The sequence below is a fragment of the Gekko japonicus genome, unplaced genomic scaffold, assembly GCF_001447785.1.
Source record: "Gekko japonicus isolate JY-2015 unplaced genomic scaffold, Gekko_japonicus_V1.1 scaffold1164, whole genome shotgun sequence".
NCBI classification, from domain to species: Eukaryota; Metazoa; Chordata; class Lepidosauria; order Squamata; family Gekkonidae; genus Gekko; species Gekko japonicus.
In genome coordinates, this window is record NW_015160873.1 from 201,515 (window position 1) to 217,197 (window position 15,683).

At 43.2% G+C, this 15,683-nt stretch overlaps 2 protein-coding genes across 4 annotated transcripts; one reads left to right on the plus strand and one right to left on the minus strand.

Moving 5' to 3' along the window:
- Positions 1–689: 689 nt before the first annotated feature.
- On the minus strand, positions 690–11,868 carry TDG (thymine DNA glycosylase). 2 transcript variants are annotated; one of them, XM_015422632.1, is made up of 10 exons: positions 11,832–11,868; positions 9,149–9,291; positions 7,265–7,473; positions 5,790–5,859; positions 3,635–3,770; positions 3,471–3,553; positions 3,287–3,381; positions 2,497–2,668; positions 2,185–2,313; positions 690–981 (listed from the first exon to the last, which is right to left on the minus strand). In XM_015422632.1, the coding sequence occupies exons 2-10, from the start codon at positions 9,240–9,242 to the stop codon at positions 845–847; spliced, it is 1,125 nt and encodes a 374-aa protein (XP_015278118.1). In that variant the 5' UTR covers positions 9,243–9,291; positions 11,832–11,868; the 3' UTR covers positions 690–844. The 2 variants fall into 2 exon arrangements, with proteins under 2 accessions (XP_015278118.1, XP_015278111.1); XM_015422625.1 differs by lacking the exon at positions 11,832–11,868 and adding an exon at positions 11,644–11,675.
- A 223-nt stretch (positions 11,869–12,091) lies between these two features.
- Positions 12,092–15,586, plus strand: LOC107119953 (chromosome unknown open reading frame, human C12orf73). Of its 2 annotated transcripts, none has more exons than XM_015422593.1 (3): positions 12,092–12,328; positions 13,203–13,329; positions 15,045–15,586. In XM_015422593.1, the coding sequence occupies exons 2-3, from the start codon at positions 13,222–13,224 to the stop codon at positions 15,138–15,140; spliced, it is 204 nt and encodes a 67-aa protein (XP_015278079.1). In that variant the 5' UTR covers positions 12,092–12,328; positions 13,203–13,221; the 3' UTR covers positions 15,141–15,586. The 2 variants fall into 2 exon arrangements, with proteins under 2 accessions (XP_015278079.1, XP_015278071.1); XM_015422585.1 differs by lacking the exon at positions 12,092–12,328 and adding an exon at positions 12,540–12,604.
- Positions 15,587–15,683: the final 97 nt, after the last annotated feature.

Here is a 15,683-nt window from a genome sequence, read left to right on the forward strand (position 1 = left end):
GCTCTTAGCTGATGTCAGCAAGTAGCCATATCTGACTGGCTACACAGCACTGCTATATCACATTTGACACTCGATTCCCGTTTGTCTGGGACCACTCTGAGAAGGAACAGAACAGGAAAAAAGCAGCAGGGTGAAAAGCGGTAACAAAACACTATTTTCAACTAAGAGTGAACCTGGAGAACAGCTGGCTCATCTCTAGTTTTTCAGTGGAGTCAGTTCACACATTCAGCTACTGCTAATAATAATAATAATAATAATATGCAGGCATGCATGAACCAGGACTGAATTAAGGTTTGGGGCTTTTAGAAAGTAACGAAGCTATAGTTACTGTAAAGCAGGGATCTTTCACTTTTATAGAGAACTCAGGGCATGCCTATTCAGCTATGACTGTGTAAGAGCTCGCTACAGTCTTGTCCGGTAATCATGTTAGATTTATAAGGGACTTTCCACCTCCTTGGATGTACTAAACACATATGAAATATCCCAGCACATCAGGGGACAAGTTACAAATATATGTTCACAGACCTCTACATTACAAAATACAGATTTAAAACAAGAAATAAATTGACCTCTCATTCATGAAGACCTGTTAAAACTACGGATCTATTTAAATACAAAAAGCCTCTTTAAAAAAGGAAGTCTCTTTCTTTTAAAAACTGTGGACATTTTCTTAAAATGACCTAGCTCATTGGTCTAAATCTACAACATAATTGGTGTGAACTATTGTAAGAAAACTAAGAGGTAAAATGCTATTAAATGCTTCAGCTGGGGAACTGAGGTACCATTCTTGACAACTGTGTACATAAAAAACTGCAGTGCTTAGGTATGACTGAAAAGGCAGACTTTAAGCATTGTTTTCTTGTTCCTCTTGTGGCCTACGATTGTTAAATTCAGGAATCTGGTCTGTAAAGGATTGTGTCATCCACTGTCCATTGGGGACATCTCCAAAGGAAGATCCACTGCTAAATTCTGCACTGGATGCTGCATAAAAGCAAATCAAAATGTGTTACTAATATAGTGGGCATTGCGTCCAAAAGAAAAGACATTACCATTAGAAACCTGCCTGCCCAGGGCACGATTTTGGATCATTTTAAATTCATCTATCTGCTATTGGAGATGCTGTGGAGACTTAAATTCCTTTCTGAAATCTTCAGTCTTTATCTTTAAAGAGTAAGCTTTTAGTCTCTTGTTAAGATGGGGGAGGGGAAAATATGAAAGCAGTATTCTGTCCAACTGCACTACAAAGTAGCAAAATCTGTTCCCAGTTTTCTTGCCAATGAGCACAAAGGCTAAAACGCTTACATTTTATTAAACTTAGCTTTGTTACTAAATAACATATCCTTGAACTGAATTTTCCTGTCTCACACTAGCTTCCAATGCCCTCTGTCCATACACTGTAATGTTCCCTGCTACAGCCTTGACAGTTACAATTATTATTTCATTTAAAAGCACAAGTTGTAATGAGGTGAACCAAAGACCTGGATCTTGCCTAAAACCTTCATGAACAGAAGGGTATGTGTAAGAATATGGCAGCCATTCCCCACCCCAGCTAATCCTGGGGGTCTCCCATCTCCAGAAACAGCATTTCTTGAGACATTTTGAGCTGCAGTGGGAAGTGGGGAAGCCTTGGCACTTAGACAGAAATTCTTCCATCGGTGGACATTTTAGGCTGCATCCAAACTACTAAGACTACTGAAAAGGCTGAATTGGACTGAGTTACATAGTTTTGCACATTTTTCTCTCGGATCTTTGAGAAGCTTAAAATTTGTATGTGGATTTGTATGTGGATGCCAAAAAAAAGGACCAATTTGAAAAGTGACTAGTTTTACAGCACCTAAATTGCTTTATAATTTCGCGCTGTTCTAAACCTATTGTTGCAGTGGCCCAACAATAACAGAACAATTATTACATTAATAGAAATTATTTGTATTGATGTTCTATTTCTTTCTCGCTTCAGAGGTCTGCAATAGAACAGCTAGATTTGAGTCCTTCTGGGCATAAGCTTTTGAAAGTCAAACTCCCTTTGTGTCAAGTACCTGACGAAGGTATCTGACAAAGGGAGCTTTGACTCTCAAAAGCTTATGCCCAGAAAGTCTTGTTCATTTCTAATGTGCTACTGGACTCAAACCTAGCTATTTTTTAATTTAAGAAACTGAATTAACTTTTTAAAAATCCATACTCTACCTGTTCCATTTGAAGGAAAGTTGCATGGTTCACTCTCACTGGCTGTTTTCTCACTGTATGCTCCTCCATAAGCTGCTTCATAACCTGGATCATATTTTTCTTCTTTGACGGCCATTTTCTTAGCATCCTCTGGACAATGCAAACCAACCAAGTTAATTTACGTGCAGTAATTCAGGTCATGGTCTGTACAATTTTCTGACCATTATGCCTCAACTATGCAACACACCCACACAGTTCACAAGTTCATGGCACCTGCTTTATTTTACACATGCATTCAGCAAACTGAATATAGTTGAACTTGCTAAGTTATACCTTGTGCAAGCTGCAAGTCAAAGGAGTACTGCACTTCCTGGACCTCTGTGTTTGACATAATGCCTTTCAGCTGATCCCTTAGGTCTTTCAGCTTTATATAATAATGAACTTTATCTTGTGCACGAGGAAACTGAGCACATCTTGCACTGGATGATGGCATAACATAGCAAAGCTGTGCAAAACACCCAAAGGAACAAGCAGCATTAGATCGGAAATCACCAAGTTGCTACAACAGTTATTAAAGCATTATCAACGACTTGCATGTATTTCAAATGTCTCTCTTCAACCTAAGGCAGCGATATTTTAAAAACCGGGCAAGTGACAATGGCTTTCAATAAATATGCAAGGTGTTCTCATTATCTCAATATATTTAAATGAACTGCATATACATCTTTTTGCATTTTTTTGAGCATGCATTCGTGCCTGAAAGTCATGGCGACCTCTGGCGACTTCTACTGGGGCATGGAGGACATTCATAGAAGTGGCTTTATAGCCTGCCTCTGCCTTCCGACCCTCATATTCTTTGGAGGTCTCCCATCGAAATACTTGCCAGGGTTGGCCCTGCTCAGCTTCCAACATCTGATGAAATCGGGCTTGCCTGGGCTATCCAGGTCAGGGCAACTGCATATACATCTTAATTATTTATTCTTCCCCAAACCAGATAATCTATACATCTAAATTCACTAATCTCTCAAACTTTTTGCACTTGGACAAAATAATTAATGATTAAAATATCTACTGATTATGATCTTGTGCCATTTTTATATTTCCAACCAAGGCAGGCACTTACTGTTTCGGTGTCTGGGACTTTATGTGGCTGTAGTCCAAATTCCAGCTTTTTAACCTTTATTCCAAAAACCTCTTTACTAAAAATATCATAAATACCTACAGTGAAATCAAAGATAACCCACTGTTAGACAAAATACAAGACCAGCAGAACCATAATACAGAAGCTGCTTAAGTAAAAACCTCACATTTTCCATTAAAAACTGCTATTTTAGGTTGATACTTCTGTAATTTCTGCACCAGAATTCGTCCTCCTTCCCGAAACTCTTTGCTAAAAGGAAAAAGAACCAAAAATAAAAATTGGACCACAGTTACCAGTGTTTACTGCATGATATTTTGACTTTTACTCTACCTGGAAAGGTCCTTGCTACCTGGTGTTGTCCTTTCCACCATATTTGTAAATCCAATACCATATTTATGCGGTAAGGTATGATCATCCATATGGTTCAACTGTTGGTCACTAAGTCCAGACAGAAACAGACACTTCCCTGTGAAGCCATAAAATCAGGGGTCATTTCGTAGAAAAAGAGCTAGGGGAACTCATTAGCATAACTCTTTAGCATATGCCACACCCCCTGACATCAGGGGACCAGCGGTGGACCTGCAAGGCCAGCGGGAGTGCGAGGAACCCCCGCCAAGGCCCTCCCTGGCCCCAGGCAGGCAGGGGTGGGGAGAGGCGGGGAGGAAGCAACGTACCCTCCCTCTTCTCCTGCCTCCTCCTGGCTGAATGAGGGCTGGAAGCGGGGCGGCCGGAAGCAGGGGGCGGGGCTTCGTCATGTGCCCCGCCCCCTGCACCTCACCCGGGGGAACTGCGTTCCCCCCCGAAATGACCTCTGCATAAAATGCATGCTTCTTATGATATCAAGATTTACTTTCAACAAGGTATTTATTTCTGAAGATATGATAAGCATAAGGGTCAGGAAGCAATTTTTCTCCAGGCCCGTTTGGCCAGGGATCCTGGAGGCTTTTTGTTATCTTCTGGGACTGGAACAGAGGTCACTGGGGGCATGGGGGGGGAAGTATTTGTGAATTTCCTGCATTGTGCAGGGGGTTGCACTAGATGACCCTGGAGGTCCCTTCCAACTCTATGATTCTATGGGCTCAATAAGCATAGATATTAATGCTACAGGCACTTTGTATCTGGCATAGTATTTTTTTTAAAATAACACTGATCAGTAGTCTTCAATCCATGGATCAAGAAGCCCCACCTGCTGGCTTGTGAGCCCTTACAGAGCAGCCATTTTGTCTTCTGCTGCTTTTTTGGAAGGGCCTGCTCCTAGTGCACATGTGTGGGGAGCAAGGGCACCATACATTCTTTTTGCCTGCACACAAGAACAGCAGGGCAGCAAGGACCAGCCTACCTAAGGGACCGCCTTACCCCACATGTTCCCCCAAGGGCACTACGGTCGGGGAGCCGGAGCCTATTGGAGGTACCGGGCCCCCGGTCCATCAAGTTGACTATGACCAAGAACAGGGCGTTTTCGGTGGCGGCTCCTATCTGGTGGAATGAGCTCCCGGAGGAGATCAGGGCTCTGCGGGACCTAGGACAGTTCCGCAGAGCCTGTAAGACGGAGCTCTTCTGCCAGACTTTTGAATAGGAGCCGCCGCCACCACTAGACCACCAATGTATCAGCATACTATCAACGCCCGGGAGGACATCTGGATAATGGGCAAGACTGGGACGCTTAGAGGACCGCCATCTTGGTTTTAGCTAGATCTGTTTTAGATAGGTTATACACTATGATGTAATTTTAATATTTTGTATTTTTTCTACTGTTTTACTGTTTTATTAATTATATGTTGTTAGCCGCCCTGAGCCTCCGGGGAGGGCGGGGTATAAATACAAATAATAAATAAATAAATAAAGGAGAGGTCATTCAGCCACGGAGGGGATTCTCACAAGGCTCTGACTCTTGCCTTGTGTTTTCTGCTTCCAGCTCTTAACCTGCTGCCTACAGTCCTGGTCTTGATTCTGGGTCCCCTCCTCCTGACTTGTGATTCTGATATCACGTGACTTTTCATGTGCTTGCAGCTCCTTGGCCCCTGCTGCCACAGGTTTGGAAAGGCTGAACTTCACTGGACTAGATCATTAGCATTTTAAAACCAGTTCTTGCTCTCATATCATGTGTCCAAACCAGCAACTGGACACATAATGAGCGACTGATACCTATGCAAGGTGGCAGCACAGCGCACACTTCATCCCAAAATCCTGTCACTGTTGAACATTCCATTTCATGGCTTTTGCACAAAACTCTACTAAGAGCTACAAACTTGCCTGCAATCCTTCAGTTTTTCTAACGTTGAACTGGCAGCAACTCATCATTTTACACATCTTCCATTTTAAAAGTTTCTTGAAGCAGAAGCCTGGCTATTTAAAGTATCTCAAAAGATATCATAACCTCCCAGCGATAATCAGAAAGAATGAATTCTGAATTAAAACTAAAAATTTAGCAGTTCCAAATCAGGAAGGAAAAAAACCCAGCAGACCATGAGACCAGATGACTTACAAAAGTGGTTTCCAGGTCCTGGATAATGATGCCCTTTGTAGGCTGCCATTAAGCCTGGATTTATACCAATCTAGAAAACAAAACATCAATGAAATAATTGTGATTTTGAACTGATGAAGAATATCACATGCCAAATAAATAAAAATCTACACAATAGCATATAACTATCCATGAACTCACTATAAGTTGCTAGTATAGAGGTGGGATATAGGTCTAAAACTTGAAATAAAACCTGGGAGACAGCACTGATTTTTTTAACAATAAATTTATGTGCAGATAGGAGGTCCACCCATAAGCCAATTCTTCTGAGTATATTCTTTAAAGCAAGTCTTACTTAGATGTGAAGTCCACTGAAATCAGTGTGAAACTAATGAGACTGACAGGCTTACTTACACAAAGCACTACAGCAGTACTAAAACCATGGATCAGACTACTATGCAGTTGTTGTAATTAATAATTTCTATTCCGCTCAGTTGCAACTTTTTGAAGAATGGCTAAAATTAGTCTCAGAATTAGCACATGGTTAGTGCACCTCAGTAAGAGTTCCTGAAGGGAAACCACTGGAGAGAAATAGCCTTGGATTGATGTCCAGAGGGCTGGAAGTGTTACTCCTAGTCAAGGACAGAAGGCAAAAACACATTGCTCCTGGTGGATGGTAGAAGATGAGACTAGCAGGTAGGCATTCTTAGTGATGCTCTGGTGGCACCACTTCCCTGGTGAGTGATTCCAGCAGAGATGCCAGAGAAGAGAGGCCCACACCAGAGTAGACACTCACAGCTCTTTAGTGGTATCAGCAAACACTAAAAGATCCCTGCTCACAAGAAACTTGCTGCATCATGCTATTTTCTTTCCTCATCTTCTTGGAGAAAAAGCTTTTAATATGCCATTTTGTCTCTCCTAGCTGTCTGCACAGAAACGGGTACACTTGCAGTTTCCTAGACTATAGACAATGACAGCATGCAGCAGCATCAGGAAGCTGCTCAGTTCCACCTGCTGCAGCACAGTAATGGTCATCACTACCTGCCCCCTCTTGGGAAGGGGGCAGAAGCAGCACTGGACTTTCCTCCCTCTCCGGCTTGCTGCTGCTATGTATGCCTGCCTGACCAGCATATGCAGCAGTAGAACACCCACTTCACCCAGTTTTAGCAAACTTCAGCTAACAACTCTTAGCTGTTAGTCGAACACCTCCATATGGCTCACTATTTAACACTCCTACACACATTCCTGCCCCCAAGTGCACTTCCTTCAGAGCCCACCCTGCAGATGAATTGCCCTGTTGGGGGACCCTTCATGCATCTGACAAAGTGGCTCTAGTCCATCAAAGCTTGTGCCATAATAAACCTGACAAGTCTTATCAAAAGCAATAACAACTGTTGTGTACTTTAACCCAGATTGCCCTCTAGAATTTATCACCAATATGCTAACTGAACTGGCTGGGGTGAGAGAGAAACAAAAGCTTTTTACAAGTGACTTACAATTACAATGTCCAGATTGAAAGTCAGTATGTCAGGCAGTGTTTTGGTCAACAATTCAGCTTCAGATACCCCATTAAAACGATCCACTTTCCTTTTGACTTTGAAAGTGTCTGTGATTTTCTCTTGCTTGCCTTTTGATTTGGCAGCTTTAGCAGCAGGCTTTTTGGGTTCAGTAGATTTATTTTTTCTCTTCCTTCCTTTTGTAGCAGCTGAAAAAGACACAAAGCTCATTATGTCCTTTTTAAACATCTGAGAGGGTTGCCGTGTTGGTCTGCAACTGAACGCTAGATTTGAGACCAGTAGCACCTCAGAGACTTTGAGAGTATAAACACTCAAGAGTCAACACTCCCTTTGTCAGGTCTGACTCAATCTAGATGGATTTGAATCTGCCTTTTTAAGAGTGAGACTGAAAATGTGAAACTTTAGCTTGCAATGATATGCAACAATATGTTCAAACATGTCAGACTGCTATCAGCTAAACGTTGCCTTCCAAAGAATATTCTCAGCTTTCGAGGCCTCAAGCTTTTCCATCCTGTTACTGACCTTGTGTGAGGGTAATGCTTTTTATTGCATCTGACTCACATCACAAAATGGATCACTTGCTAATTCATGCCAGTTAAGTTTTTTTAAAGGCTTGAAGATGAGTTTCTAGCAGTCAGCCCAGTTGTGATACTACAGAAAATACATAAAAGAAAGTAACTTGAAAAATCCAATGTATACAACTTCAGCTCCATGCACTGGTTTGGTTCAGTCATAACGGCAAGCCATATTTTCCCCACTATGTGAATGACCCTGAAGGATCCTTGGACTTGTACACTCCCTCTTTCCATCATACACAGCAAGATAATCCATTATCATGAGTTCTTTCCACACTTACAGCTAACCATAGTTTGGTTTGAATTTGAACTATGATTTCAATTTGCCCTGTGATTTAGGATTCCAAAATGGAAACCATCCCTAGTCCAGATAAACCAGCAAACTGTGCTTCACCACAAACCCAAGAGTACTGAATTTTGCCTATATAATAAAATGGGGCATGGAATATAATGTATGCTTCACTGAGTTCTTTGTGTAAATGGCAGTATAAACGTGTGAGGGAGACAGAAGGGAAGAAGCAAGTGGGCAGGGACGTTGTGGAGCCAAAACATCTTCTAGGCTCATTCATATAGCCCCAATCATAGTTTGCTTTTGCATTTGTTCCCAGCCACTGTTTCTGCAAAGTACATTCACCCTCTAGCCACTAATCTGCAATTTAATTCAATCCAGTCAATGTTGTTCATTGCTATAAGTGTTATTTCAGTGACCAAAGAGGTGTCCCTTGCTGAAAAGGTGGAAACAGACGTGCCTGTCCAGACATCCTTGGGAAAGCTGAAATGCTCCACAACATTTTGTTGCAGGTCCCCATTTGTACACACTTAATCAGAAAAACATGCAAAAAAAAGCAGTTCAATAAGAAGGACCACCTAGATGATCTTAGATCAATGCATCATACACACTGATGGCACAATTATGGGGTAAGTTAGGGGGGAAATCCAAACAGTAATTCTTGTATACCGCAAAAAACATACAGCATTTGAAAATAATTTCCTTATACAATGCTGCTTGATCAAACTGCATACAATATAAGAAGAACTGCATAAATATTATCTAATAAAGAAATGGACTCTTTCATAGCAAGTATTACTTGCAATGGGACAATATTTACATTAGTTATACCACCACGCTTAAGAACGCAGCCAATCTGTTGTTTTCAGAAATTCTAAAGGACACATTCCTGCGTAGAAATAAACTCTTTCAAGGATATGAGCAAGATAAATCATTGTTTCCGTATTTATAATCCAATTAATTCAGATTAATGTGGATAAAATGATAGTTTTAAGATACCTTGAACAGGTTCCTGAACGCAGTTTGGATCCAAAACTTCCTGTAGAGCTTGCTCTTCATCCATCAGCTCCATGTTTGGAGATGCAGTCATCATTTCATGGAAAGGAAAAGGATAAAATGCTGGCTGAAGAGGAGTGTAGTATCTTTTTAAAAAGTGAAAAAATTTTATTACTTGAAGTTCTCTTGAATTTACAAACTATTTCCATAGTATGCCACATGCATTTGCAAGACTGATTTTGCTGAATTTCTGTGTGGCATATTCAGCAACACTAATTTATAGTTCTTCACACACACGTACATACGCCCCCTATCTTTATTCATACACTCATACTTCCATAAAAAAACAAGATGCCTATCAAAGATCACACAAAATGATTAATTTTTCTTTTTAAAGTGCATGGCTACAGCGGTCATAGGTCATCATTCCTGAATTCTACTTTTTAAATCAGAGGACTGGTTATTCTGTACCAATTATTCTGGAGTAAGAGGCTGATTAAGTCAATTAATTCTTATGTACATAAAATCACACCAATCTGATTCAGGCACTTCAAATCCTTATGGATGAAGCAGAGTAGAGGAAATAAAAGCACCAATTCATAGAACCTTTCATGCAAGGAATAGGGAAAAGATGAGTGAACATGCACTCATAAAACTGCAGCACAGAAGCATGGATATTATGATTGTGTCTACAGGTACGTTCCAAAGAAAACATTTTAGAATGTCTAAACAGGGACACTGTTACAATGAAGAACCCCTAGCCCACCCTCTTCCTTCCCCACTCTAGTCTCACAGACAGGTTAGAATTCCCATTTCATCAACAAGTGAATAATTGAGGATTCTAGTTCATCTTTAGCTTTGATATGTCAGTTTCCAAAGTGCAGGGCATGTTTAATTACATGGGTCCATACCTGCCAACTGAAGCAGTCCAGAAACCATCTCACAGATTGTGAGACTCAGGCTTTGAGATTTTATTAACAAGATGTAATCTAACACTTAAAACCAGTCTGAAAGCCTTTTTGTGTTATACTGGTCAGATGAGGATCTGAGAGAACCATGTTTAAATTCCCAACTCACTAGAGCTGCGTCCACATCAAGATTTTGCTCCAGTTTTGTGTCTAAACTAGAGAGGGTTTTGGAGCACCCACACAATAACATCTCTTAACTAGCCACTTTCTGTATTTACCCCACTTTGCTGCAATCTTTCCCGAAACTGGTTTGGTCAGATATTTTGAGAAAGGTTCCAAAGTGTGTTTTTTCATGCTGCGGCTGCATGGGCAGGAAGGCATACATTTTTGCAGATCTTGCTCACATCAACACCATTTTCCTTGCCTCAGTCGCCCATGGCCACCATTCCACCCGCTCTCCAAAGAGCTTTCTCAGACTTATTTTTTTAAGGCTATTGATATCTAATTATAGCTTAAAATTAGAAACTGACATGTTGCAATGTCAGTTACTGATTTTTTTTTTTAAAAAGAAGTCCTCCAGTGACATGGTTGGGGGAATGATGGCTGTGGGAGAACCAGGGCAAGGAAAATGTGAAGATGCTCTGTGCCACTGCTGATGCCTCTGCATTTGTAACAGAAGGAACAAAATCATTACTGTGTGGATACAGCCTGGGTAATCTTCAGCCAACCACACACACACACTCCATCTCTGAGCCTAACCTACCTCACAGGGTGGTTACAAGGATAAAATGGAGCAGGGGAGAAGAGTGTACACAACCCCAAGTTCCTTGAAGAAAAGGTGGGATACAAATGCCCTTTATATATATATTTTTTTTCAATTAAATTTTTATTAATTTTACACGTATAATACAACATAAGTCAGGTTAACGATAGCCATATAAAGCATAAAGGAATAAACAACTGCATATGGAACAAGCAGAATATACGCCTAAGTAAGGATATATTCAGTCTAACAAGATTTTAATGCCCTTTATATTTAAGGCATTTATCATCTACCTTTCCCTAAAAGACCCGTTGATAAACCTATGTGCATCACTATTCTGTATATATAACAATCACCATGCCAACTTAATGACGGGTGTAATTATGTTCCCATAACTCTTAACAGTGCCATCCTAAGCAAATTCCCATAAGATATCCTACTCAATGGAACCTACTCCCAGGAAAGTGCTCGTAGGACTGTATTGCTCACGGAGCAAAATGGACGTTTTGCTTGCTTATGCTCTTCATGCATCTACAACCGGACACACATAAGAGAAGCGGTAGAACAAGCGGGCCCACTGCCTAACAGCGCTTGCTACGATTCGCATCCAGACCCTAACCCATCCCCGGCTCGTGTCGTGCGGAGGCGCTCACAGCCACCCGGGCCTCTCAACACCAACCACCCAGCCGACTCAGGCCTCGGCCCTGCGCTGGGGCCGCCTGGAAGCTCTTTTGTGTGAGGCGGCGGCCGCCGATCCCCCTGCCAGAAGGGCGCCTGAGCGGCCCCCTCCCAGGGCCTGCTTCCCTCCCCCCTACCCAGAGACATACCTTCCGGGGCCGTCGGCTTCCATTCCCGAACGCCGGTGTGTGTGTGTGTCTCTCTCTCTCTCCTCACACCAAGTCCGGGAGGCCCTAACGGACTCCGCGCTGTGGCCCCGCCCACCCCAGGCCCCGGCTCCCCTCCCTCGCCTCCCCCCTCACCCCCCTCGCCTCCTCTCTTCCCCCCTCCCCCATACCTTCTGCCTCGCTCTCATTCACAGCGCTCCGCGGCCCGCTCAGGCTGGCAGCCGCACCAGGGGCACGTGGGCAAAGGCGCCCAATCAGAGTCGAGTGCTCGTCAAGCTTGGGAAACTGTGAACAGGCGAGACGCAGAGTGGCGCCTCCCTCCCTCCCGTACAGTGGGATCCACAGAATACGCAGCCTTGGTCAAGACTCATATTCTCACCGTGTGTTAACACTCGTGTTTGCAACATATACAGACAAGCTGACACATGCTTTGGCAGCTAGGGAACCTTTAGCGCCGTGTGGAGAATGGCTTTCTGCAGGCCTGGCGTCGGAAAAATACGTCATACCGCTGCCACGTGACTGCCGGCGCGACGTGACTGCCGGGTCCCTTGACTGGGCACGGTTGGCCGTTAGCTGCCTAGAGGACCTCTTTTGGGAATCATTGGGGTGGATCTCTTTCTGTTGCCCACAACCGGCTTTGAGGATATATCGCTGGGAGCTGATGCAGGCAAGTGGGCATCGTAGGTTGTTATTGGCGACTATTCTTGCAGGAGGATGCAAAGAATTTCTCTGTGGTTCTAGGAGAAAGAAGTTAGTTTCCCTTTTGGAGTTGCAGAAGGACGTCCGGTACCCGACGGTTGCGTGTTGCAGTGGCTGTTAGGCAAGAGGTGCCTAGCCTGCCGTTTTTTGAGCTCTTGTTTAGGCACAAAAGTGCGTCTTCACTTACAGACTGCGGACGCCCTTCCCTTGTCTACAGCGGGTGTGATTAATAACTTATGAGCAGGTAGGACGTCGAAAAGTGGTGGTGGGAAGTGCCGTCACGTTGCGGGGTTTTCAAGGCAAGAGACGATCAGAAGTGGTTTGCCATTGCCCGCCTCTGCCTAGCAGTCCTGGACTATCATCCAAATACTAAGCACTGGGTCGCTGCTGCTTAGCTTTCGAACTCTATTGGGCTGTTCTGAGGCGTGCAGGTTAGGGCACTCGGTGTGTAGTCTCATTCATTTCCAGTTCCAAACAAATAGGATCATAAATCTTAATTTCCTTGGTTCTACAATTCCTAGTCCTGCTCCTTTACCATCTGTTTTGGAGTGACTTTTAAGGAAAACCGTCTAGCCTGTCTTTAAAACGTGACAACAAATGCAGACTAAATCTTCAACAGCTAATGCGCTGTGCAAACAATATGTGTGCTTGTCAGAATGTTATGTTTACCCACTATTCCATGTCTTTGTGTTGGAGCACATTTGTGGAGCTGCTGGGTTTCCACTGCATTTTCCTCCAGACTGTCCTAGGGCTTTGTTTCCCCTAGGACCTAGGTGGTCAGATGGACAGAAAATAATTTCTCAATTGTTTTCTTTTTTCTTCCTTTTTTACTTGAATTCCAGTTGCAGGCTTCTCTTTGCCATGCCTGCAGGAGTGTCTTGGCCTCGCTACCTGAAAATGCTTAGCGCAAGTTTGTTGTCTATGTTTGCTGGAGCAGAAGTTGTCCATAGATATTACAGGCCTGATCTTGTAAGTATGTTTTCTCTTTTTAAGATATATGTTTACTTGGTTTAGAAGCTAGTCATTGCGACTTTTTAAAAAGGGAGTAGGTGACATGAAAAACTTAGATCTGAGAATCTGAGAGAGCAGCTGCCAGTCAGAGTAAACAATATCTGGTAGGCCAGTGGTCTGACTCAGTAATCCTGGATGCACCACCCCGTGGATCATGACTAAATGTATATAGAGAAGGAGTGGAGGTGGGCTAACCCTGTGTCTATGTAATTGCCAGCTTGTGGGCACAGCACCTAATCATGGAGGATGTGTCTGCACATACACTCCTCCTCTACGATCAGAAGTGTTAAAAGCAATGTCCCCAGCTATTCCCTCAGTGGAATACCGAGTCAAGTTCAAGGTTTTGGTGTTGACCTTCAAGGCCTTGAGTGGTCTGAGGGACCATCTCCTCTGGTATGCCCCCAGGAGAGCTTTATGCTCTGCCAGTAGCAATCTGCTGATGATCCCTGGCCCCAAAGATGTCTGGTTGTCCTTGACCAGGGCCAGGTACTTTTTTTTCAGTCCTGGCCCCAACCTGGTGGAACTCTCTGCCTAATACCACCAGGGCCCTGTGGGATCTTATGAAATGCTGCAGGGTCTGCGAGGCAGAGATGTTCCACCAGGCTTTTGTTTGAGGACAGCAATGGTGTTCTGTTGTGGCTGGCACCCTCTTCCTCTCCCTTCTGTTAATTCTGATCTTGTGCTCCCTCTCCCCCGCCCAGAAACTGGCCAGGCAATCCAGAATCGGGATGAAATTTTTAAGGACGCCATCTGGGACCTTTAATTTGGTTTTTAAAAATTGTTATTCTACTTTTATTTTGAATTCTCCTTCCTTGCATATTCAGTCAACGCATGGAGAGGCTGTGTTTAGGGGACTAGTATGATACAGCTTTGTGTGTTCAAAATAAGAAGAAGAAGAGAAGAGATTGGATTTATATCCCGCCCTTCACTACCCAAAGGTGTCTCAGAGCAGCTTACAAACTCCTTTCCCTTCCCCTCCCCACAACAGACACCCTGTGAGGTAGGTGGGGCTGAGAGAGCTCTTGACAGAAACTGCTCTTTTTCAAGAACAGCTGTGCCAGAGCTACGGCTTGCCCAAGGTCATCCAGCCAGGTGCAAGTGGAGGAGTGGGGAATCAAACCCGGTTCTCCCAGATTAGAGTCCGCGCACTTAACCACTACACCAAACATGGGACTATAGTGATACCATAGACTTGGATCCTGAACAGCATTTCTGCTGGCGCAAGGATGTCTGCTCTCATAGCGCAATGTTTTTATTCCCCCCTACCATGGTAACCCCAAATCCCCACCCCCCCCCCCCCCCGGGCAGGATGGGGGAAGGCAGTTGGGGCTGCTGCAAGAGGGAAAGAAAATCAGGCTCCAAGTCATTGTCATATTTGTACTGAAACTTGTTTTGGCTTTTAATCACATCATGCTTTAAGAGGACATAGAGAATGTGTCTTTTGGCATGGTTTCTCTTTTACGTAATTGTGCATAGAGCTGCATCTTTATCATTTATTTTGAGCATTCATGCCTCGCCTTGTGTGCCACTATTGATTAAAGGTAAACTTTTCAAAAATACTGCTGGGAATGCCAAGGGGTGCAAAGCTGGCAGAAGTGGCTAGTTTCCCTTCAGATGCTTTAGTTGGTGGAAATAGATGTCAATATAACTGTTTTGTTTTGTTTTTTTTATAGACAATACCTGAAATTCCTCCGAAACCTGGAGAACTCAGAACAGAACTCTTAGGTCTTAAAAAAAGAAATGACAAAGTTCAGCCCTCACAACAGTGACCATGTCATCCCTCCACTAACTGCTCTGATATTATTTATGATTGAAATTTTAACTGGTAACATATTCAAGTACACTTATTCTATATTGGGTGCCAGTTTTCCATGAAGGCCAAATTGCGACATCAGTCACCTTTTCAGCACAAAATAATCTGTTCCTGACGCACTCTGTGTATAACTTCAACAGTGCTCTTGGAAATTGTGTGGCTGGTTTTCTTTACTCTCCTTAAAAGTGCCCTTTGCTGGATTGCATTGTGGGGGCTTCCTGTGGAATATTGCTGTAACGTGCCACAAATGCTGCTAACCCAGTCCAGCCTTTCAATGCTTGAGTTTGGGTGGGTGACTATGTGGGTACCGTGGGGTTTTTTCACCTTAAAAAAAGATAAAACTAGTCTGCAAAAAGGGCAATTCAGCATTCTTCTCAGTGGGTTGTTTCTTCTTGGCTAAGCTCCTGCCATATAACCCTCAATCCATCTCTAAGGGTCTAAAATGTATAGAAAATTTAGTAGAAGTGCTTTACCACAGTAGAGGAAGAAGAGTTGGTTG

What these genes read in the sequence shown, in the direction of transcription:
- LOC107119953 (XM_015422585.1), top strand. An exon ending in GATATTACAGGCCTGATCTT is followed by an intron (nt 13,330 to 15,044) that starts GTAAGTATGTTT and finishes TTTTTTTTATAG; the next exon opens with ACAATACCTGAAATTCCTCC.
- TDG (XM_015422625.1), bottom strand. Translation starts at nt 11,666, where the DNA reads ATGGAAGCCGACGGCCCCGGAAG. An exon ending in GAAGCCGACGGCCCCGGAAG is followed by an intron (nt 9,292 to 11,643) that starts GTATGTCTCTGG and finishes CTTTTTAAAAAG; the next exon opens with ATACTACACTCCTCTTCAGC. An exon ending in CTTTCCTTCAAATGGAACAG is followed by an intron (nt 982 to 2,184) that starts GTAGAGTATGGA and finishes GCTTTTATGCAG; the next exon opens with CATCCAGTGCAGAATTTAGC.